The sequence below is a fragment of the Thamnophis sirtalis genome, unplaced genomic scaffold (genome assembly GCF_051295495.1).
Source record: "Thamnophis sirtalis isolate CommonGarterSnake01/CBP01778 unplaced genomic scaffold, rThaSir2_p1.2 scaffold_4, whole genome shotgun sequence".
Classification (NCBI taxonomy): domain Eukaryota; kingdom Metazoa; phylum Chordata; class Lepidosauria; order Squamata; family Natricidae; genus Thamnophis; species Thamnophis sirtalis.
The window spans coordinates 111,746,798-111,772,133 of record NW_028261384.1 but is presented as its reverse complement, the minus strand read 5'-3'; the positions used below and the strand labels follow the sequence as shown (position 1 = coordinate 111,772,133).

General features: G+C 42.6%; 1 protein-coding gene and 1 pseudogene across 1 annotated transcript; both read left to right on the top strand.

The window, feature by feature from the left end:
• The first annotated feature begins 1,106 nt into the window (after nt 1–1,106).
• On the top strand, nt 1,107–2,240 carry LOC148046226 (uncharacterized; annotated as a pseudogene).
• A 9,794-nt stretch (nt 2,241–12,034) lies between these two features.
• On the top strand, nt 12,035–24,070 carry LOC106550457 (serine/threonine-protein kinase SBK2). Its single transcript, XM_014068373.2, has 4 exons — nt 12,035–12,188; nt 20,061–20,225; nt 21,241–21,443; nt 23,188–24,070. Exons 1-4 carry the CDS (start codon nt 12,149–12,151, stop codon nt 23,779–23,781), a joined length of 1,002 nt encoding a protein of 333 aa, XP_013923848.1. The 5' UTR covers nt 12,035–12,148; the 3' UTR covers nt 23,782–24,070.
• Nucleotides 24,071–25,336: the final 1,266 nt, after the last annotated feature.

Here is a 25,336-nt window from a genome sequence, read left to right as displayed (position 1 = left end):
AATCAAATCTAGCTATCTGGTTTGGTTTGCACGATACCAGTTTACTGCTTATGGAAAGTTAGCCATGCCTTCTGTTGTAATCCAGAGAGTGTCAGCTAATTTAAAACTAGCTCTTACATTGTATAAAAGGGCAAGATACATCTCTTATTAGGCTGGTATAAGTGGACTTCAAAAATTGAGATGATCATTAAATTGCAAGAAAGATTCCCAAGAAGATTCTTGTGGTTGTCTAAATTTTTTGTAATTATGATATTTTTTTTCCTGATTCTTCAAAGGAGTGATACTAGAATTTGCAGAATTTATAAGGATCATAATCAAGGGATCAGGAGAGCTCACCTAACTTCTGTAGTATTTTTTTTCATGTTGGTATGATTATAATAGTAGTTGTTGTTTTAGATGAAGGGAACAATCCAACCAGGAATCACCAATGGCTCTATGACACAACAACCTCCAGTGTAAACATCGGTGGCGCAGTGGTTAAATGCAGCACTGCAGACTACTTCAGCTGACTGCAGTTCGGCTGTTCAATCTCACCGGCTCAGGGTTGACTCAGCCTTCCATCCTTCCGAGGTGGGTAAAATGAGGACCCGGATTGTTGTTGGGGGCAATATGCTGACTCTGTAAAACCGCTTAGAGAGGGCTGAAAGCCCTATGAAGCAGTATATAAGTCTAAAAGCTATTGCTATTGCTATCAGGCCAAAACCCTTCTATAAAAAATCCAGGCAGCAAAATAATGGGAATGCTGGCATATTGGGTAACATTTGTAAAAACTGTGCATGTTCTCTTACCATAACCTCTTTCAGGCTTATTATTGATAACTACATAATAGCCTATTAAAATTCTTGCTTTTCAAATACTCCACCAACGTAGGCAAAAGCAACTGATTTTCTGCAGGACATAACATCCCCCTTCTCTTTATTTTCATAGTTGTGTCAAAAATGCTTTTTCAAAAGGCTGGACTAATTTTTCATTGAGGAAGAAGAAAACATTTTGCTTCCCATCCAAAAAGCTTCATTGGTTGTGATGGTGGAGCTGAAAGGATAGGTACCGACAGTACTGGATGAGAAGCAAAACATTTTTTTCTTCCTCAAGGAAAAAATAGTCTAGTTGCCTCATGGTGAAAAAGCATCTTTGAGATATACAGATATTTATATTTACATTTTCTCACTGGATCTTTTGCTATCGAATCATGACTGGCTTTCTTTTCTCTCTTTCAACAGGTGCCAAATTTTTGGGAAGAATTGGGCAGCATTTTCAATGCCTGGATTGTGGAAAAAGGTTTCAGGGAGAAGAACTCTGAGATCATGGTGGCATTCACAGAAAAGACAGACCTCATGCTTGTACCCAGTGTGGAAAAAGATTCACCCATCCATCAGGCCTAGCCAAGCACTTGAAAATACATTCAGGGGAGAAACCTTACACTGTGGCCAGTGCCCCAATAGTTTCATTCAGATGTCATACCTCATATGGCATCAGAGAGTCCACACTGGGGAAAAACCCCATCCTTTTGCTGAATGTGACAAGTGTTTCAATTGTCCATCAGATCTAGATAAGCACTGGCAGGTTCATACGGAGGAGAAACTCTTCCACTGTGCTGAGCATGGAGCAAGGTTTAATCAGTTTTCACACCTCACACGGCATCAAAGGATTCATACTGGTGAGAAATCTTACTCCTGCACTGAGTGTGGGGAAATCTTTAGTCAGTGGGCCCATCTGATCAGCCATCAGAGAATCCACACAGGAGAAAGACCTTATCACTGTAATTCCTGCCAGAAACACTTCAGTTATCTTTCATAGTGCATAAGAGGATACATCTGGGGCAGTGGCCATATAGCTGCCCCAAATGTGGGGAAAAGTTCATTGCTACCTCTGCTTTAACCAGGCAAAAGAGGACCCACTCTTTTGGGTCTTGTCACTGTGATGAATGTGGTTTGACCAGCTCTCTCACCTTCACAGACACCGGTGGACCCACTCAGGTGAGAGACCTCACAGCTGCACTGAGTGTGGGAAAAGTTCAATCAGCTTTCCTCTCTCATCAGGCATCAGAAAATCCACACCAGAGAGAAACTCTAACCTTGTGATGAGTTAATAGAAAGTTTATTCTGCTAGCTGAGCTCATAATTCATCAAAGAGTCCATACAGGGGAAAAGCCACATCACTGCATCGAGTGTGGCAGGAGATTCCAGTAGAGACAGACACCGGTCAAGCATCAAAAACTTCACCCAAGAGCAAATTTGTAATTGCAGTATCTGTAAAGAAAATTTTTCCTACCATTGGCTTTATATACATGAAATGAATATTTGCAGTTATTGAAATTTAGAAAGGGTGTTGGGGGAAAAGGTCTAATTCTAATATCCTCATCCTATTACCATGTTTCTCCTGTCACACTGCTTCTCAAGCTCCCAGCAGATTTTTTTTTGCAATTGTTTCCAATTTTTAACCTAGAAAGAACTTTCCAGTGAAGTATAGTTTTCCAGACTCATGAAAATGAAAGCTACACACTGATCCCAAATTTTTCATCTGCTTTATATCACAAAGGGCAATGTTGATTAGTTCTTATTTTTGATCAAATGACATTAGTTGGAGATGCAAGCTACTGGGTTTGCTTCTTATCCAATGACATGAGAACTTTTTATCAAATCAAAAATAAATTGTTGACAACAATAATGACAACAGTGATGATAACGTACTGGTGGGAAGTCTGGGCTTTTTAAAAAAAGTCTATCAAAGAATTACAGTAGATAGTAAAAGAGTAAAAATAGGTGGGATTTCCTGAACTGTTTTAAAAGTTTTTTTAATTACATTCAGTCTTCCTGTTTTGGAATTCTACTTTGTCCCCCCCCCCCTTTCCCCACTATTAACATTGTGCATGAAATGCTACTTCATTTTAACTGTTGTTCCTTAGAATACAGTATGTTGATATCAAGCAAATCAAAGTGGAAATTTTCTAAAGTAGAAGGATCTCTAGAACCTCCAGCATTCACTAGTTTGATTTCCAGCTTTATTATATGAGACGCTTTGATTCTCATTCCCCAATTGGCCATGGCTGAGAAAAAATGGTTTGTTCCATGGTTCCAGTCCACTAGAGTAAGACCAGCAAGGAAGAATATAATATCAGATTAAGCTTATTTTCCCAGTTGCATCAACTCAGCCAGTTTGGTAGTTTTCCTGACATATTTTCTGATGACAGCCTTTATTCCTAATGAAAAGATCGTGGAATTTTTGCACAATAAAAGGTTACATACCAACCAGCAATTTCTATCTGCCTAAAGAGGAAAAGAATTTACTTCTTGGTATGCTTCACACTTAAATACATTCAGTTCCTATTTATTTTGGATTAAGCTCTTATGTATTGTAGCTAATTTAGAATTCAAATAAGGAAACCAGATTTATTAAATGTATGGTCTGCCCATGAATTATAATATTTTTGGTGTCTCTTAGACTTAGTCAATAGCCCATTGTTGTGTATGGTTCCAAGGCTGGTTATAATTTGTTTTATGTTGATAAAGAAATGGAAGATGGTGCTAGAAAATTATATATCTCTTTATTTCCTTTTTCTAATTAACCGGTTCAGGCTTGAGAATTCTTGAAAATTGCCCATCAGTAACAGGAGGAGTTCTGAACCAGCTGTTTCTAAAATCTCAGAGTGAAAAGTGAAACATTAAACTTCTTTTGACAGTTGTAGAGTGTTTTGCTTTCAAAGAGGAATAGTGACTGATAAAAAAAATACTTCTAGGAATTTTCCATTGTATGTATAGAGACTTCTGATGGTAGAAACTTAGTTTTTTGGTTGATGTTGTTCTACCTCTGAGGATTCTTTCTGTTCTTTGAAGAACAATATACAGTAGCCCTGAATTTATGATCACCATTGAGCCCAAATTATTGCTGTTAAGCAAGACAAGTTGTTGTGAGTTTTACTGCATTTTATGACCTTTCTTGCCACAATATGTTAATCACTGCATATATTGTTAATAACACGATAAATCTGGCTTCTATTGACTTTGCTTGTCAGAAGATAGCAAAAGATCACATGACCCCGGGACACTGCAACCGGTTGTCAATTTTGATCTAAATTTTGATCATGTGACCATGGGGATGCTGCAATGGTCATACATGTGAAGAATAATCATAGGTCACTTTTCAGTGTCATTGTAACTTCAAACTGTCATTAGTTTGACAGTTTGAATAGTTGTTAGTCAAGAATTTCCTGTAATGTTATTGTGGTGCTTCTCCTTAGCATCTTCGGTAATCTGGTTTCCAGATTAGGGATAACTTTTCCCAATATATTTGAGTAGTAATCCAATTAGAAATTTTTCACATTTAGTAAAAAGATTTGAATTTCTCAAACTGTACTTCAGTCTGGCAAGGCCAAAGTATACTTAAAGGTACCTGTAGCAGTGTTTTACTAAATACAGTATTTAGAAAAGCCAGAGAGAATTTTATTTTAAAATACATTTTATTTATTTCATTTTCATTTTCATTTTATACAATCACTTATATACTGTGCATAAAAAAAAAGGGGAAAAAAAAACCCAACCTAACACTTCATTCCCCCATACACCCTCTCTTCTCCCCCTCCAACTTTCCTTTCACCCCTCCAGCATTCCCCTCTTCTACTTCCCTACCCCCTCAGACATCTCCCCCTCCCTCCATCTCACCCTCCTTACATTCCCTCTCACTCCCTCTTTACTTCTCCCTTCTCTTTCCCTCTTCTCCTCACTTTGGTGTATCCATACAATTCAGTTTGTTTTTAAAATAAAAGTAGAAAAGAAAAAAAGAAAAAAAAGAAAAACGAGCCGCAGTATACAAGTGAATTCTTATTGTTCTAAGGATTGAAACTGTAATTCCACCCTCCCCCCTCCCCCCTATAATCCCCCCTCCCTAACCCCCTTACGGCTTCGCAGGTCCCCTACCCGGCATAATTCTTTAACAAGCATTTGAGTATAATAAGGCCAGCTAACTTTAAAATTAAAAAAATAAGATAAAAGTAAAGCCAAAAAGAAAAAGGAAAAATAGTAGAGAATAAGAAATTAAAAAAAAAAAAAACACACACTCACACACAAAAAGAAGAAAGAAACAAAAAGGGTCAATAAACCCAGTACGTTAACACAGCTTCCCATTATCTGTAAATCTTAAACAATGTAGCTCATTCCAAATTTCGGTTATTTTGCTACTTGCAGGGTTTCAAACTGTATTAGAGCCAGGTAAGTTGATCAATTAGGATTCCCCAACTAAAAGTCTCATTGCTTTGTCTATCTATTCAGACCTTTAATTTATCTCTTTTTTATCCAAATATCCAAACCTTTCTATAACACCATTAAACTCAAATACTTCTTTCATTTTTCATTTCCAACACCTCCCTTTCTATCCTTACCCACCTCCACATATAAATTTTTAACCTTCCACCCTGCCTTTATCCATATCCACATATATATTTTATCCGCGTCCATTGCTCCTCCCATATTTACTCCACTTTCCTGAAGACTCTCCGACCAATCTTTCTTGACCTTATATTGAAATAGCAACTCAAACAAACATCAGCTTGCGTTCTAGCCCCAGGTAATCTAATTAAGCTTTCGCTACCCTTCCCTCTCCCACGCACCTCCCAACTCCGTTCGTCCCAAACCACAACTCAAAAAGATCACAATTTCCGCTCTCCTCGCCTAAGAAAATAGTTCATGCGCAATTTGAGTTAGAGTTCAGACAAAACTTATGTACAATATATGTCCACAATCAGCAACGCTTCTTTCAGTCTCCATGTCTCATCATCGATATGCCACTTTTCCATTTTATCCCAGACGGAAATCCTAAAGCTTTGAAAACATCGCTTAGTCTTTATTCTTTAGTCTTCTGCCCTTCCGGAAGAGAAAAGCAACACCCTCCGCCTTGTAGCCACGTGTCTCGCTGTTTGTCTTCTCCTTCTCCTTGTCTCTCTCCAGGTCCGGATGAATCAGGAAGTCCCGCCTTCAGGGTCTCGTAGTAAAATTTTCGGGCTTCACAGACAGAATTAATGCGGTGTTTTTGGTTGCCAAATGTAACTGTAATACCAGCTGGGACTTCCCATTTGTATGGAATCTGAGAGTTTCTGAGTTCTTCGGTTAAGAAAGCGTACTGTCTCCTTGTTCTTAATATTTGAAATGGTATCTCTTTAAAAACAATCAAGTCCTCCCCATCAATTCTCAACCTCTTTCCGTAAAGCCTCTGTATTATCTCATTTCTAGATTCCCTTGTAGTAAAGTATATTATTATGTCCCTCGGAAGCTGTCGCTGTTTTGCTACCCAGGAATTCTGGCGGTAAATTCTTTGAATCTGCCAATCAAAGTTAAGTCCCGGACTTCCCACCAAGCGGCTGAAAGCCTCAAAGAAGGTCTGTTTCAAATTCTCCTGTTGGTTTTCACGCAGTCCTCTAACTCTTATAGCAAAGGCAGTCTTATCATAATTTATCATGACAAGTTCTTTTTGAGCAGTTTCAATTTCCTGTTGCAACGTTTGAATTTTTGATATCAGATTAAGGTTAGTTTCTTCCAAAAGTTCCAATTTGTCCTCCGTTTCAGCAATATAATCTGTCATGACTGTCATTACTCCGATCATATCCTGCTTTGCCTGAGCAATTTTAGCATCAAATTGATCACATAAATCCGATATCAGTTGATTAATCTCCTGTCTGAAATCATTAAGCGTTTTGAGAAGAAATTCTTGTGTTAGCAAATCTCCCGTGGAGGGTGTAGGAGACAAGGGTAGCGAGTTCATAGCAGTTTTTGGAGATATGTTATTAAGGAAGCGCTTCTGTTTAGATTTGGGAGCCATTCCAGAATAAAAATAAAAGACAAGCAATCAAGCGAGCCAAAAATCAAAGTCTCTGCTCCCCTCAGTTAATCTTTTAGCAATTAGTACGGAGAAGCCTTCAGGAGGGTAGGGCTAACTAAGTACGTCACATCAAACACAAAAGCAACGAGATCGCCATCTTGTGACGCAGCTAAAAAAGAAAGGGAGCCTTTTGCGAAATTGAAGCTGGTATTTTAAATAGTGATGAAAGAAATTCCTCGGGAATGGTCCCCGCCCAGATTGGCTTTTAAATAGCTTAGCTTTGTCCTGGGGGGGGAGGCAATCTGCCTAGGCTGCAAAAAAGGCAGCGCGGAAAACTGGCCGGAGTAAAGGCTCAGCTAATGTTGAACCTCTTCTCCATTCACAGCAAAAAGAAAAGCTATGAATTACAAAGAGATCCTAACGACTGACCTTCTCCCTGCCCCTTTCTGCCAGAAAGGGGAGATATCTATAGATCTTATAAGATATACGAACCAGAGTCCTGGCAGGAGCTTTGTTGAGCTCCCGACGGCGGCAGCTCCACCCCCCGAAGCCAAGCCAGAGAGAATTTGAAAGCAGTGAAAGTTGCATGAAAAGGGAAACAGAAACAAACTTGAAATATTATATGTGATAAATACTGAAATGCCTTACAGGTATGTGAAGTCCAAACAAAAATTATGTTAGGATTAAAACATAATTTGTAGCATATGTGTGCTATGATTTATTAAACTACTTGCCTAATAAAGGTAATTTCTTGATTAGATTTTCTTGATCTTTGTTTACATATGGAAAAGTGAATTCCATTATCTAACTGTTGGAATAAAAGGCCAACTGGATTCAGTCCCAAGTGCAGAGAAAGACACTGGAAATATGGAGACTGTTTGGCAAGATAGTTTAATGGTGGATTGGGCCACATGGTTTGAGATCCTGGGAAATTGAGCACATGGGAAGTGAGGGGGGGAGAGGGGAAAGAGAGAGAGAGAGAAGGAGAGAGAGGGAGAGAAAGGGAGAGAGAGAGAGAGTTGGCTTGTTGAATTCACTGAAATTTTCTCCTTTTAAAAAAAATCCAAAGACGGTTTATCTAAATTGTCTTTGCCTTTAGGCCCTCTTCTTTTGGGAAGGTAGTTGTAACTCTATGTTACCACCTGGTGGTAGCATAGAACTGGTCTATAGTTCCCAACAAGTGTAGCTTTAGTTTGTTTTTTTTAAATCTTCTGAACTACTTGACAGTTGCAGCAGCTGTCTAGTCAGTTATTCAGATGGTACAACAGTTGGGTGTTGAAACAGGGCTGATGGTAACAATTTAGTAACTTCAAAGCTGAGTTACATTGAGCAAGCTGCTCCCTGTCTGTCATTCAAAGGATAAAATGGAAATGGAAGCCCTGTCTGCTAGTCTAAATTCCTTGAAAGAAGAATGGAATTAGTACTGATATTTGTTAAAAAAGAACTTTACCTCTTTTATTAAATATTTTACAATAGAATATAGCTAAAATGGTATAGCTTTCTATTCATTCACAGATTCTCTCTAAACTAAGAAATTGATATGATAAATCTTTAAGAGCATTTTCAATGCACATTTTGGCATCTATGTGACTCCATTGTGTTCCAACTGTAGTACTATTTTTAACATTAACACTAATAATACTCTGTGTGCTGAATTTTTGAAAAGCTAATATGCACAATTACAATCACAACAGTCTGGTAAAGGAGTATGCTAATTAATCCAAATACTATAAATGGAAGGCACTGAAGATGAGAGAGACCAGCTTGTTTAATGCTACTGAAATGACGGGCTGATATTTACATTGAAAATTACCATATTATCTAAATGGGCAATAGAAGAGAGAAAGCACAGGAGGATCAACATAGCCAACTGATGTGAATACAATGGGAATACAGAATACAAAAATGCAGCTTTTGGTGTGCATTATTTGAAACCATAGGTTTATCTATGTGTAAAGTTAAACCTTCTGTTCAAAAAGCCAGAGAGTGTTGATCCCCTTATTATTGTGCCAAGGTAATGACCAGCATAAAGCATACTTGCCAAAGTAAACAGAGTCCACAACCGCAGCTGTTGCCTGGCACTTCATTAACTAGGAATATGCCACTGCCAACTTTAGGGCAGGAAGCTGAATAGCTAAGGAGGAGAACTGTCACAGAATGGAACAATGGGCATCACAAAGGACAGAATCTCTGCCAACTCTAGATCAAGGAATGGAAGCCCCACTGATGCCTCAATTACAGAACAAAGTTAGAGTAATAAATACAAGTTTGAAGGCATTTTGAGATGAACAGGTCTGGCCCATCTCCTCTAGGAGAACACATGTAATCAACCAAAAGGCAAAGAAGGATGAGGCAGTATTCATAAATATGACTGAAGGAAACTTATCATCCTCAAAATGAATTGGGCCTGACAGTTTGGGCAGGACTTATGCACTCAACCAACAACCGGAAAGCATTAAAACAAAAATATATTGACCTTGAACTGGAAATGCACATAATCTAGGGGTTTTTTTGTTTAAACCTGTGATCATTTTGTAAACTACCACCCCTATTTTAAAAAAGTAATCCTTAAAATGATACATAGCCTATATTTTGACCCATTGTTCAATGCAGGGAAGGCAGACAAGTTTTTGGCAGGGTTTACTAAAAAAAATGAAATGGGCACTGAAGCTTTTCTTTAAACAAAAAATCTACCTCTCTACAAATGATTGCTGCCAGCTAGGGGAGGAAAAATGCAAGAGATGGGGAGATGTTTAGTACTGCTTTTCATGGTGCTCTTTGTCCTTTTGATCAAGGAAAGTTGGTCAATCAGCAAAAGACCCTGGCTTGGCTTCCTGTTTATTTAAGCCTATAGTGATGGCAGTCCATACAGCTAATCATCAGGGAAAGGTGATCACCTTTTCCTCACTTATCCCCAGATTTCATTGCATTACTTATAGTCCATTCAAAGTTGAAACTCTGTGTACTACTGAACCAGCTCCTCTGTGCATTTTCTCTTGGCTTCCCAAGAGCATTAGGCCATGTTAGAGAGTGACTCCATGGAAACCCAAGTTCAGGATACAACAAACAGTGTCCTGCCCACCTGCTTAGTTAAGTCCTCCCATTCTTCCCCAGGGGCAGGCTTCTGTGTCAGACATTCATTAGTGGCCTTGGGTGTGAGTTATCCACCTGCAATATGAAGGCTGCCAAGAAATATGGAAAGGTCAGAATGCATCTGTCTTCCATCTGAGTGCAAGATGGCATGCCAACAGGCAAGGGACTCTGCCTGTGTGAATGATATCTAGTTGTAAAAACAGGTGTCTTCATGGAAACAGATTTGAAGAAAAGAGATATCAGCAAGTGATATAGTAAGCAACTATTTAGTCATTAAGATAGATAGATAGAGAGGTATAGGTAGGTAGGTAGGTATGTAGGTAGATAGGTGTGTCTCTATGTATGTGTCTGTCTCTATAAAATATCTAAAATTATGACTACAGTTGAAACTGGAATATATGTCACTAAACAATGTAGTCCTTATTTAATGGCCCATGATCCATAAGCATACTGCACCAAATTCTATGACCTTTTATTTCCATGGTTGTCAAGCAAATCACCATTTCTTCCTTTGACTTTTTTATTGTCAGGTGAGAAGGTTACAAATATGACTCCAGGATGCTGCAACCTTTTTAAATAAATATTGGTTTCCAAGCATCCAAATTATGATGGTGTGACTACAGGGACACTGCAACAATTGTAAGTGGGCAGGAACCAGTCATACAACACTTTTTTTCAATAGTCATAACTTCAAGTACTCAATAAACAAATAGTCAAAAGCATGTATTGAAGTCATTTAATAATGATCTGGATAACACAACGTTACTTATCCTCCAAACAAAGAACAGGTTTCCCTAATTTGCTCTTTTGAGGGATTCCAGAGTACACCATGTTTTCTTCATCTTGTTCTATATGTTTACATAGGAAAAAATTGTGCTCAACATTAACAGAAAATGTTCTGAAATGTTTATACCTGCAAAATCATCATCATCATCATCAACAATACCATCAGGCAACAGACTCCCTCTCAGGCATTGCATGTCTGTTTGTGTTTGGAAGTGGGAGGATGTATGCATGTATCAGCTAAAAGAACAGAGTAGAAAGAAGATCAGGAGTTTCTAAATCTGTTTATAAGAAAATACAAGCAGCCCAAAATCTATGATAAAGATGCTATTCTTTTTGTTTCTAGTACAAAGCTTGCAATATATGAGATACAGAAAATATGGTAAAACATGAAATAGTATCTTGGTGGGATTTTGCAATCCAACACTTTTCACAATAGTACTAGTTAATAAGTTGCAACAGGTGTGTTTGTGTGTAGGGCAACAGTAAAGTCTTGTATAAACATTAAAAAGAAATCAAGCCTTTACAGAAATTCTGAAACTAAAGTTAACAGATAAAAAGGAAATTACCCAAGAGTGTCCAAATGTAGGACAGACCAACAAATCAAGAACACCATGAAAGACAGTATCAAATCATTCATACTATTGCCAAGAAAACCACATAGTTATTTTCATGAGGAAATGTTTGACACAAAGGAAATTTTACTTTTTAAATCATTGCTTTTCATGCTTAAATTGCAGCAGAAAGCAAGGGATTACTTGCACCCAGAAAATAATTAAGTAAAAGAAAAGCAATGGTAGGAGGAAAAAAAAACAACACCATTCACCATTTTAATTCTTGCCAAAATGAAAAGGCTCAGATTTTCTCTTGTTTTTCAGATAAACCAGTGTAGAACCCCAGAATTATCCACATTTTCACTCCTCAAAACAAACTGGTGTCATCTGGATTGAACTGTTCAACAAATGCATATGAAAGACCCAGAATAAAACCAAGGTGCAAGAAAAGTAGTGTGTGCTTAATAAGATTGTGTTGATCTTATCAGCATGGAAACAGTGAGTTTATATGTGCACCCCAGTAAAGTCCCCTTTCGTTCCGCCTCAAGACTTTCTTTCATCGAAGCTTAACCATTGGTTCTCCAGACACAGGAGAAGCATTTCTTTCCAGGAACATCTGGTACACATAAGTATGAAACCATCTGGGTAAGAGCAGTAAAAATAACCTTGATAAGTGGCTGTTAATCCTGTCTCATGGAACTGCCTGGGCTTCCAAAGTCTTGACCTTTTGGGGCAGAGTGGAGAAGATATGAGAGGAGTGGTTTGGTACAGTTCCCTATTAAAGTGACTGGACAGAATCAGATGGGAAGTAGTTACTATAAAAGGTGCTACAGGGATCTGCATGGAACAGGTACTGAATTAGGCTGACAAGGCAGGATTGACTGTTTAATCAACAAAATAAGAAGAAATAGATGGAAAAGAGGCACATGTGCTCCAGCTCCAGAGTTGCGGGTAAGGATCTGCTATAGAGACATTTAGATTGTTATTTCTAATTATTGCATCTGCAAAACTTACAGGCCAAATGGTGCAACTGACTGAAAGTTCTCACGTCTCTTTTGCTTATTCTCTTGCATCAACTGCAATTTAAAGAGAATTCATAGAGCTTTTGTGGGGAGAAATCCCATTATTATGCTTTTGTGGTGAATGCAAAAGCCCTTTATATTATGCCCTACATTTGCTAACAGAGCTTTGAAATGTTAGAAGTGAAACCCCTCTGCCTATAAATCACATTCTCTGCTTAAAAGTATTTTGTTCCAATTCTGGTAAGATTAGTTGTGGTTGCTTTGAGAGAAAAAGGCACTCTGTATGTCAGCAGAAGCATTCAGAACTTAATAATTTAAGTGTATGTCTCCAGCATTTACCATCACTTTTTACTATCTGGACCAGTATTCTGGGTCTTGTATTATTTTGCAACTTGCTAAAACTGAAGGGTATCTGGTTGTCCTTCAGTGTGTACACATAGAATTTGCTTTATTTGCTTATGTAAACACAGGGGCGTAGACATTTCTGAAGTTTTGCCAGGAGGAATCATGTTCTCATGTTGGAATACATGTTGCTTCAAAACAAGTAAGGAACATTGAGAGTAAATAGGAAGTAAAGCTATATTTGAAGACAAAACACCCATGTTCACTATAGGACATGTCTGCATGGTGACATAATTATTTTCATGCAGTTATTCTATCTGAATCTGCATGGATTGGAGAATCAGGTTTAAACCCCCTGACAGCCATTACATTCACTGTATAATTTTGATGTAATTTCAGCATAATCTATTTCATAGGGCTGGTATGAGAAAGAAATGCAAAGAAGGGTTAAATAATATATCCTTAAAATGCTGGTGGAAGGGAGACAGAAATGTTTTAAAAATATTAGATGGTCTTCCAGAGCTGCAAATTTGATATATCATAATAATATCTTGCCGAACAATAAGCGAAGTTTCAAGCATGTTTTAGTTCCCAATGTAACATTTAGGGGCATGGCAAAATTCTCCCCAGTATTTGATACAATGTTATTCTTTGATAACTAACAATTTTCATTCATTCTCCATATTGCTGGATGTGTTGGGGCAGGAGTCGGTGGGTGTGGGAATAGCAATCAGGAACACATCAATTTAAAATGACAATTATGATTGGAGTTCTTAAGTAATTGTAAAGTGTTATGATTATATTAGATTAGTAGAATCTAATGTAATTAATAGACTCCAAGCACCCCCCCCCCGTGGCTGTCATTAACCAAATCCTGTGGTTGTTCAGCAAGGCAACTTCCTTCTGGTTTCACACAACAACCTAAACAAGAGTAGCCAGCAGAAAGTTGTAAGTAGGCTACTAAGCATGCAAAAGCTACTGCCAGGTGAGGGAATGTGGATGGGTAGGTGTGAGGGAGGCACAGCAAGGATTGATGAGGCGTGGAAGGATTCACTGGGGTACAAGGAGGTATAGCAAGAATTGGAGCAGGCATTGTATCTAGGAGTGTGCGAGTGGCCAGCACAGCACAAGTGCTGAAGGGTAGGGGGGTAATTGAAAAGGGTAGCAATAGCACTGAGACCTATGCACTACTTCACAGTGCTTTACAGCCCTCTCTAAGTGGTTTACCAAGTCAGCATATTGCCCCCAACAATCTGGGTCCTCATTTTACCGACTCAGAAGGATGGAAGGCTGAATTAACTTTGAACCGGTGAGATTTGAACTGCCAAACTTCAGACAGACAGCAGTCAACGGAAGTAGCCTGTAGTACTGATTTCTGATCACTGCACCACCAACTTGTGACTTTCCCTGCTGGCTTTCCCACTGACTTTATGGAAGTGGAAAAGGTTGCAAATGGCATCATGTGTCCATGGGGCAACATGACTGGTTTTGTATCTTGGAGCGAAGGGAAAGGACGCGACAAGCGGGTATGCAACAGCAACCTTTATTCAGAACATAGTAACTGCGATTCAACGTGGCGTGGTTCGCGCCAAACATTTATACCCCCGGGTTTGAACGAGGAGCCAATGGGGCGTCGAGTAGCTCGACCTATCAGGGCGAGGATTCAACCGGCTCTGCCCGGGAACCAATCAGAAAGGGAGTTCTTCCCGCGCTTGTATTTCCCGCGCTAGTATTCAACACCCCTCCCCCCCTAGTCAAAGAGTTCCTTAGGAAGGGCAAACATAGTCTTTCAAGTAGGAGGGACGGTGGCGTTCTCGTCCCGACCTTCGTGGCTCCCCGGCGGTTGTCGTCGGGGGGAAAACCGCCGGCGGAGGTGTGTCCGTGGTGGGGCGGTGAATCTGTGACGCAGTCCCAAAAGATGGCGCTGGCCCCGGGCCCGGTGCCTGATGTCCGTTTGCCCGGGGTGGCGTCTCTGTAGCAACAGGAGTGTCCGACAGTGGCCCCGTGCAGTCTGGTTGGGGTGTAGGTTCAGAGTCTCGATAAGGGCTTCGAGGAAAGTAGTAGCCGGGTGAGGCGCGTCTGTCCGAAAAGTTCGTATCGGCTTGTCCCCTGTTCCCCGGGTGGAGGCGGTCCGTTGGGGGGAAAGTCATCGAGGGTGGCTCATGCTGAGAGCGGGTGTCTGAGAGGCTCGGGCCGTCTGTTTCCGCAGGGAGGCGTCGCCTTAACTGGTCCACGTGGCGCCTCCATTGTGTTCCGTCGGCCAGGCCGACCCTGAAGGAACAGGGGCCGGTCAGGGCTGTGATGGTTGCGGGAACCCACCGTGGATCCCCGGAAAAAGAGCGGGCCCATACGGGATCCCCTAACTTAAACGCGTGGGAAGGGAGGGCCCCCAGGTTGCTCGGCAGATCCCCTGCGTAAAGTGGATGGAGCCTGTCTAGGGGGGTTCGCAATCTCCTACCCATCAAGAGCTCCGCGGGACTTTTATTAGTCGTTGGGCAGGGTATGGAGTGCTGGCTCAAGAGGTAAGCCGCCACTCTTTCTTGCCAGTCGCCCTGGTCCATGCGGCCCAAAGCTTCTTTGGCTGAGCGGACTGCGCGCTCCGCCCGGCCGTTGCTAGCTGGGTGATAAGGGGCTGTGGCTGCGTGTCTGATTCCCTGTTCGGCCAGGAATTCTTGGAACGTGGTGGAGGTAAACTGGGGCCCGTTGTCTGAGACTATCACATCCGGTAACCCATGTGTGGCGAATATCTTACGAAGGGCCCTCACTGTACTCTCTGCTGTGGTGGAGGTCATGATTACCAGCTCCACCCACTTGGAGTAAGCATCGACTACTATCATGAAGTTTCGGCCGTGGAAGGGGCCGGCGAAATCAATGTGTAAACGGGACCATGGGCCTCTAGGGATTTCCCACTCACGAGGAGCGGCTGTGGGGGGATTCGGCCTAGAGTTTTGGCAGATCCTGCATCGGCCTACGAAGTCTGCAATTTCCGAGTCTAGCAAGGGCCACCATACATAGCTACGGGCTAAGGCTTTCATTCGCGCTATGCCTGGGTGGTTTTTGTGGAGTGCGGGCAGGATTCGTGCCCGCAGGGCTGTGGGGATCACTACCCTATCCCCCCAGACAAGACAACCCCCGTGAAGGGCGAGTTCGGCTTGTCGAGCTTTAAATGGTCGGAATTCTTCCGCTACCCTTTCCGCGGGCCAACCCCTCAAAACCCATGAAGCGACCTGGGATAGGACGGGGTCAGCCTTTGTGCAGGCTGCGACGTCCGTGGCAGAGACGGGGAGGTCGGATTCGGCGATGGACAAAATAGAGAGAGCGGGCACGTGGGCTGTGTCCGTCTCTGGCAGAGGGCAACGGCTCAGGGCGTCTGCGTGCCCTAGCTGCTTACCCGGACGGTATAACAGCGTATACGAATACGCAGTTAGGAACTCCGTCCAGCGTGTCATGCGGGGAGACAAAATGGGGGGGGGTTGGCTTGTCGCCTGCCAGTATCCCCAGGAGGGGCTTGTGATCCGTGACAAGGGTGAAATTCCTACCATAGAGGTAGTCATGGAACCGCTTAATGCCGGACACTGCAGCCAGGGCTTCTTTATCGATTTGGCTGTAGTTCCGCTCCGTGGAGGAGAGCGTTCGGGAATAGAAGGCTATGGGGGCCTCTGAGCCGTTCGGGAGGGCATGGCTCAGGACCGCCCCTATACCATAGGGAGAGGCGTCGCAAGTCAGGACTAGGGGCATCCTATCGCTATACTGAATTAGGACTGCCGACGAGGTCAAAATGTCTTTTATAGCCGCGAACGCGTGCGCTTCACGGCTACCCCATTGCCAGGCCGCTGACCGGTCAAGCAGTCGGTGTAGTGGCTCAGCTAGCGACGCCTTGTGGGGGATAAAAGGGGCGTAGAAGTTTAAAAGCCCCAGGAACGCCTGTAATTCCGCCCTAGAGGTGGGTGCGGGTGCGTTTTTGATGGCGGCGACTTTGGAAGGAGTGGGGTGGATGCCTTGGGCATCAATGAGGAACCCCAAGAATTCTACTTTAGGAACAGCAATTTCGCATTTGCTGCGCTTTAGTTTCAGTCCTGCCTCCCTGAAACGTGTGAGAACCTCCCGCAGTGTTTTCAGGAGTTCCGAGTGGCTGGGGGCTGCGACCAGGACGTCGTCGAAGTAGGGAACGACGCCTGGGAGCCCATGGAGCAACCGCTCCATGAGGCTCTGAAAAATTCCTGGGGCAACCGAAACGCCGAATTGGAGGCGGCGGCAACGGAAGGCCCCGCGGTGGGTGACGATAGTCTGGGCTGTAGCCGCATCGTCGTCTACGGGAAGCTGCTGGTAGGCCTGTGCCATATCTAGCTTGGCGAAAATGCGGCCCTGCCCTAAGGAGTGGAGTAGGTGTTGCACTACGGGTACCGGATATGGATTTGCTTGCAGGGCCAAATTGATGGTCGACTTATAGTCGGCACATATTCTCACCGATCCGTCGGGTTTGACCGGGAGGACTATGGGGGTTTCCCAACGGGCGTGATCTACGGGCTCGATTACCCCCTGCTCTATAAGCTTATCCAGTTCAGCGTCTACCTTTGCTCTCAATGCGAAGGGGACCCTGCGTGCCTTCAGCCTAATGGGAGCGACCTGGGGATCGAGGCAGAGGGAAATGGGGCCCTTATAACAGCCCAATTTCCCATCGAACACATCTGCGAACTCATCTAGAACGCTATCTACGGTGAGGGGGACTACCCTGTGCACCCCCTCTATGGTGAGGCCCAAGGCGGGAAACCAATCCAACCCAAGAAGAGCGAGCAGATCGTTCCTGACGATTAGAACTGGGAGTTTCCCCTTAAAATCTCCGTATTCCACCCGGATGTGGAATATTCCTGCCGTGGGAATCCCATTTCCCTGGTAGTCTAGGAGGGAGACCCCGACGGGGCGCAATTTGCTCTGGGGAACCCCGGGACAAAGGCGGGAAAACAAAGTCCAAGATAGGAGAGAACGGGAAGACCCGGAGTCCACCTCCATTCGACAAAGCTGACCTTCGAGTCGGACGGCGGTGCTGATTTTGCGATCGCCGGCGGGAACATGGGACGCCTGGTAGACCACGCAGTCGGCGCTGGAGGGCTGGTAGGTTGAGTGGCAGTCCTCAGCTCGCCTCGCGGAACGTGGCTGTTGGCGGCGTTGCGGTGCCTGGCGCTGGTCGCTGGGCTGCATAAACGATGGGGCTGGCAGGAGAGCCCGGCAGACCCTGGCGAGGTGTCCTTCTCCTCGGCAGCGGCGGCAGACGGCAGAACGGAACGGGCAGGATGCGCGGCTGTGGCGGCCGCCGCATCCGCGGCAAGGTGCGTTTGAGGCTGGCTGAGCGGGCGTCGGTGGTTGCTGGGGTGGCCTCCGCTTCGGCTGCGTCTTCATTTGTCCGACGGTTTCCTCCTCCTCCTCCTCGTCTTCAGCAGGAGAGAGGTCGTCGACGAGGTTCGTCTGAGTGGGAGGCCCCGCGGCGGTTTGCGCGGGGGGTTTCAGCTGGAGGCGTTCGATGTCGGCCGTGGATTGTTCGGAGAGCTCCGCTGCTCGCGCGGTCTCCACGGCTTGCATCAAGGTAATTTTGTGATTCCGGAGCATGCGGCTGCGCAAATGCACGTCGCGGACCCCGCATACAAACTGCTCCACGAGGTTCTCCTCCAGGTCTGCAAAATCGCACTGGGCGGCCACTGTGCGCAAAACCTCTAGAAACTGGCTGATGGATTCGTTGGGCTTTTGTACTCGGCGGCGGAAAGTGAAGCGGCGCGCGATCAGAGAGGGTGAGGGAGCGTAGTGGTTCCTCAGCCTGGACATCAGCTCGTCCCACCCAAGTTTGTAGGCTGGCCTCGGGGCGGCCAGGGCTCTCGCAGAGGCGAACATGGAAGGCTCACAGCAGGACAAGAAGAAGCTGCATTTCTCCTCGTCGGTCTGTGCCTGGTTCTTCGAGGCGATTAAGTAGCACTCGAAACGCTCCATGAAGCCGTCCCATGATTCTCCGGCGGCTCCGAAGGGCGCGAAAGGAGGAAGCGATGATGCCATCGTGGTGTGGAGCCGGAGAGAGGGAGGAAGAGGGCGGAGAAAATTTTGCGTTCGCTGCCGGGGTTCTCAGCCTGAGGATAGCTTCCGAGCTGGTTCAGACGCGGTGGCAGCTGGCTTGTTCTTCTCCGTGGTCGCGGGAATCGGAATCCCACCTTCGTCGCCAGTTTTGTATCTTGGAGCGAAGGGAAAGGACGCGACAAGCGGGTATGCAACAGCAACCTTTATTCAGAACATAGTAACTGCGATTCAACGTGGCGTGGTTCGCGCCAAACATTTATACCCCCGGGTTTGAACGAGGAGCCAATGGGGCGTCGAGTAGCTCGACCTATCAGGGCGAGGATTCAACCGGCTCCGCCCGGGAACCAATCAGAAAGGGAGTTCTTCCCGCGCTTGTATTTCCCGCGCTAGTATTCAACAACTGGGGATAAACGTGAGATGGCTGCCAAGCACCCAGATCACAATTATGTGACCACAAGGGTGTGGGATAGCTGGAATTCCAGGAACCAGTCAAAACCATAATTCATTCAGTGCTGTCACAACTTCAAATGATGATTGAACATATGGTCATAAATTGAGGACTATTCAACTTTTAAACACAACCGAAGAGCAGAGAAATAAAGGAATGATCAAATTATCTTCACTATTTTGCAAGATCCATCATGGTTCTTACTTTCCACTAATCCATTCATTCTATATTTTTTTTAAAAGTGTATGTTTCTTTTCATTCCTATTTTATAGATCAGGCATATGCAGCTCAAAATCTATGGAGTATTATTTCTTTTTCCACCCATCTTACCCAGAGATGACTCTAGGCAGCTTACAATAAAGTAAAAACAGAAATATAAAACAATGAAATATTTAAATAAAAATGATTAATCATGACACTAAAAGATACCTAAGTAAATGAGCAATGGGGTGAAACTAGAATCATCCCTCAATCTATTATCCACCTTCAGTACAAGACACCTACATAAGGGCCCAATCCATTTGGTAAAGTCAGGTTTAGGCCCCTATGGAAGGCCAAGACCTATAAGATCTATTTAGTGATCTTATAATAAGCCACTAAAGGGAAAAAAACTATCAAGCATCTTACGTACTTGGCCAACATAATTCCATTTTTGTTTTGTATCCTGCAACTTTGACTGTCAAAATACTTAAATCTTTAAAAGGAATCCCGTAGCTTGCAAAAGTAGTCTGTTGTGAAAGGAAAAATGTTTTTTTCTTTTGTAAGATTTACCCCACATCCTTTCTCTAAATGAAAACCAGGGAATCAAATGAATAATAAAATCACCCTTTGTGCTTAGCAGGACAAAGTTCAAGAAAGCCCCATGGAGATGAGGTGCTACTTATTTAATGATTTCTTCTGTGTTCACTTTAAGCCCTCTCTATATGTATATATGTTTCTCTTTCCATGCAGTCATGAAACTAATCTCGGGTGACATTGGAAAACGACTTGAGGAGATGGTGCAGCTGACAGCTCAGAACCTACCTCAGGTGGAGGTCACCAGTAGTTACACCATCCTTAGAGAGCTGGGCAGTGGTGCCTTTGGGCATGTATTGATGGCAGTCCACCATCGCCAAGGTGGGTCTGGATTCAGAAGGCAAAAGAAAGAATAGAGAAGGCTATGAACCAAAATAATTTGTAAAGGTTGTACAAATGTGGAAAATAATTTTAAGCAAAACAAAAGTGCCTTGGATCTTGCAGAAATTCAACTATTGCTAGTCCTTTGAATCAATCCAGACTCAGAAATAAAGTATGGATACTAATTTTATCTTTATTATAAGACTACATTAACAGAATCTTGCACGACTGCAACTGTTCTGTTAACATCTTGCAAAAATATGATGAGACTTTAGAAAGGCAGCAGAGAAGAGCAACAGAGATGATTAGGGGACTGGAGGCTAAAACATATGAAGAATAGTTGCTGGAATTGGGTATGTCTAATTTAATGAAAAGATTGACTAGGGGTGATATGATAGCAGTGTTCCAACATCTAGGGAGCTGCCAGAAAGAAGCGGGAGGTCAACCTATTATCCAAAGCCTCTGAAAGCAAGACAAGAAGCAATAGATGGAAACTAAGAAAGAAGCAACCTAGAACTAAGGAGAAATTTCCTGACAATTAGAATAATTAATTCAGTGGAAAACATGCCTCCAAAAGTTGTGGGTGATCCAACACTGGAGGTTTTTAAGAAGAGATTGGCATTGATTTGCTCAAAATGGTATAGGGTTGAGCAGAGGGTTAGAACTCCTCTCCTTTTACTATTCCGAAAACTAGGAAGAGTCCCTTCTGAAATACTTCCCAGTTCCAAAAACTAGGAAGAGTCCCTTCTGAAATACTTCCCAGTTCTTCTGTGGACTGAGATACTTTTTATATGTCAGTTGTCCAGTGTGCAACTGTTCTTCCTGTCTCCCAAGGTCATTTCCACATACTATTATCATTTTCTCTTAGCCTATGATATCTTACAGAATTGTGAGAAATGAAGGAAGAACATCAAATGCATACCTACCTGCATGTCAAACTAATTCAAACTAGAGTGAGGAGAAGTTAGAACACTGGATTTCTTCTTTTCATGAACCAAGCTCTCTTCTCTTTCAGGAACCCCCATGGCACTGAAATTTGTACATAAAAAAGGTACAGAGCTACATGATTTCCTTAATGAATATTGCATTGCACTGACTTTGGGGGCACACCCCTGTATTGCCACTGCCCTCGGGATTGCCTTCCAAACCTCCCAACACTATGTCTTTGCACAAGAATTGGCATTGTCTCATGACCTCTTCACACTTATGGTGCCAAAGGTAAGTACCTACAACAAATGATTTCCTGTATTACCTAAATAGACAAGATGACAAATAGTAAAGCAAGCAGAAATCATCTTTCAACACCCATAATCCATTATCAAGATATTTCAAAAAGGGAAAAGGCTGTTACTTTCTAAAGCCAGTGGTGATAGGGAGATTGAAGCCCACACACAGCCATTGGAACTCCAGTTGGTGTCTTTCTTCCCAATTTTCTCAGTTGAGGGTCATTGTGAGGATGAATTATATTAGTACTAGGCTCTCCCAGGAGTGTAGTCTTGAACCCAAAAGAGACAGCAGGAGAGATGGGAGGGAGAGAGATAGTGGAAGAGAGAGAGACAGCAGGAAAGAGAGAGTGGGAGACAGAGAGAGAGGTGGGAAAGAGATGGACAAAGAGAGGGAGAGAGGGGGGAGGGGAAAGGGGGAGGGAGAAGGTGAGAGAGGAGGGTGGATTTCCTACGAAGGATGTGAACTGTACTTTCATTGCTCTCCTTAACATTGGAATTATTCCTGTTAATTTATATATTTTATATATCATCTCCCTTTTATTATCCAAGCCTATCTAGTTTAGTTTTTTAGTTTAGTTTTTTTTTTAGTTTAATTTTTAGTCTAATCTATATCATGAACTTTCAGCCTATATAAACTATATATAAACCATGTTTTTGGTGATGAGATTAAATTCAATTTTTTGGGATCTCACAATTCCAACTGGTTGATTTATTCCTTGTGTGCAGTGGTGGGATTCAAATAATTTAACAACAGGTTCTTTGCCCCAGTGACCAGCTGGGTAGGTGCGGCTCAGTGGTCATGTGACTTGGTAGGTGTGGCCAACTCAGCATCAGTCAGGTCGATGGGCACTTCGCCTTAGCTATTACAATATAATAAGGGTTAACCAGAGAGGCAGTTTCTGTAAGCAGGACAATAACGATTAGGCTAGGAACAACACCAGAATGTTTCCTTCCTGCCTTCCTTATAGGATTAGCCTTGTAAAGTGGAAAAAAACAAAATGAGATTTCTTCCAACAACTGTTTCTCCAAACTGTATAGAAAGTTAACAACCAGTTCTCCCAAATAGGTGCGAACTGGCTGAATCCCAACACTGCTTGTGTGCAATTATTTATTATTATGCATGTATTCCTTAGATGCACTCATTGTAGAAGAAATATTTTGAGGCAAAAAGCATGTCTTTAACTGTTGCACACGTGCTTGTTGTAGCAGACAGTTGCTCAGAAAAAGGTAGTTCTTCGTACTGTGGCAGAAGAGAAATTGCTTCTCTGAAGATGGTATGAATTGCTTATAATAATAGTTCTAATTATTATATTTTGAAAATACATAACTAGAAAGAGACAGAAACTGTCTGCTATGCTAGCTTTTGGATACCAGACACTGTTTATGCATTAAGTGATAGACACTGAACACAACCCAAGCTTATGCCGCTTTCCACTTCTTGGTTATGTTTCAAGTTATTTCTTCGAAAGCTGTCTGAAATGTGAGCACTTTAAAAGACTTGTGTCCCCTTTGCTGGCCTTACAGATCAAATCAGTAAATCAGCTGTAAGCTGTTAAAAAGAACCACCATGTTAAAAAGTACCCTAAGCTCATGAAGAATTCCATTTTAATGATTAATTTAATTAATTATTATATTAATTATTCTTAAGATCCAAAAGGTAGTAGATCCAGATATTTCTCCTCATTTTTAGGACAACTGTGAGGCTGGGGCTTACAAATGTCACCTTTTATTTCCAGGTTGGCGTACCTGAGCAACAGGTAAAGCGCTGTGCCCTGCAGCTTGCCAGTGCCCTGGAATACATGGAATCCAAAGGACTAATCCATCGAGATGTCAAACCAGAAAACGTGCTGCTCTGTGACCCTGAATGTCGGCGCATCAAGCTGACAGATTTTGGACTGAGCTGCCCAAGGGGCCAAGCCATTAAGGCCTTGCCTGAAAGTCTGCCTTATACTGCGCCTGAAATGTGTATCTTGGGTCCCAAAACTATCCTGGAAGCCCAGCCAAGCCTTGATACCTGGGCTCTCGGAGTGCTGCTATTCTGTGTGCTAACTGGCTACTTCCCCTGGCTTACAGCTATGCCCTCTGATCGGTATTATTGCAGCTTTGTCTCCTGGCATCGTAGCCCCCGTTTTGTATCACTCCCAGCCCATTGGGAACGTTTCACTCCTCAAACATTAGAAATGTTGAAAGGGCTCCTGACACCTAACCCAGCACTTCGTAGCCCTGCCAAAATGATTATGAATTACATCAAAACACCTTGGTTGCTACCGGAAGTAAAGAGTCGTGTCCGACCTAGCAGAGAACTTCTTGGCACTACCCGGAGATGCTAAAAACCAAGTGTGTTGCAAGGAGAAACAAGAGGCTCTGAAACCTCACCTTAGCTTTTAAAGGACCAAAGATGTCCATCACCTGATGAACACATTTTGTTTGATAAAAATCAGTGAAGCCAGAGAAACAGAAAAGATTACTGTGATTTTTTAATGTGGCAAAATTGTCCAGAATTTCTGAGACATTCTGTTTGGGGATCTGAAATTGATGCTGTTGTGATTCTAGCACTGTATGTATATAACTGATTTAATGCTATAATAATATTCACTTAAGTGTATAGTTGTAAATAAAGTATATAGATTTATATTGTAAACAATATATTGTTTGCTCATATTGTTTTCAGGTTTTACTGCCTGACAATATTTTAAAGAAATATTATTTCAGTTTCAAGCTGAGAGACAATATTAAAGTAAATCTGACTCAAAATATAAAGCTCAGCCCTTTCCCTCTGACTTCCAAGCTACAAAATGCTTTCATTCCCGTCCTCTCACATTTTTAGCTCTCCTTTATTAGGCCTTGTTGCTAATTATTATAGTCCTTCCTTTCTGGAATGACACTTGGAGTCTTTTCCCAAACTCTTTTTATGGCTTACCATTTTTTAAAAATCCCTGGTTCTTTTTTTAGCTTTCCGACAATCACACAATTGGAAGAAGGCAGTAATATAAGTAGTCTTCCCTTAACAACTATTTGTTTAGCAACAATCCAAGTTCACAACTGATAAAAGTGATGGGTTCTCCCACTTAACACCATCACAGCATCTCCATGGCCACATAATCACAATTTGGGCAATTGGCAGCCTTCACACATTTACATTTGTCACATTTGTCATTTGGGATCTTTCCAAGCAACTCCTCACAATACAGTCAATGGGAAAGTCACAAGCCACGGTCATAATAATAACCAAGGATGGTTATTGGTCATATGGTTATTAAAGATGAATTTTTCAATCTCTATTGTAGTCTTAAGGTGAGAACTACTGTAGAATATTAGATTAGGCTCTCATTTCAGACAGCAAATCACATTTCTTAATGTTTTCCTTCATTATCAATTCATTATTAGCATTCAGCCAGTAATCAAACATAGTCCTCTTTTTTTGATGTATGATATACTCCTTGTTAGTAATGTGAAGTGTCTGTATAGGAAGGCCATATGAAACATGAATTCATTCTCTTTCAGAGAGGTGATCTTCCGAAGAAATAAGTGGAGCAAGGCAGGGAGGTGGCCCAAGGGTGTGGGACTCTTCCTATATTGTAGTGACAGTTTAGATAAATAGAGATAGATAGATAGATAGATAGATAGATAGATAGATAGATAGATAGATAGATAGATAGGCAGGCAGGCAGGCAGGCAGGCAGGCAGGCAGGCAGGCAGGCAGGCAGGCAGGCAGGCAGGCAGGCAGGCAGGCAGGCAGGCGCAGGCAGGCAGGCAGGCAGGCAGACAGACAGACAGACAGACAGACAATAGATAAAGTCAGATAATAAAGCTGAAGCTAAAGCCTAAATAATTGGGGCATAACATGAAGATTAGAGCATCTGAGCAGATTCTGATGATTGGAAA

Bases quoted from the DNA above. Each gene is read 5' to 3' on its own strand.
- LOC106550457 (XM_014068373.2), top strand. From the start codon at position 12,149: ATGGAAAAGAGGCACATGTGCTCCAGCTCCAGAGTTGCGG. The intron at 12,189-20,060 runs GTAAGGATCTGC...CTTTCCATGCAG, and splicing joins CTCCAGCTCCAGAGTTGCGG to TCATGAAACTAATCTCGGGT. The intron at 21,444-23,187 runs GTAAGTACCTAC...TTTTATTTCCAG, and splicing joins TCACACTTATGGTGCCAAAG to GTTGGCGTACCTGAGCAACA.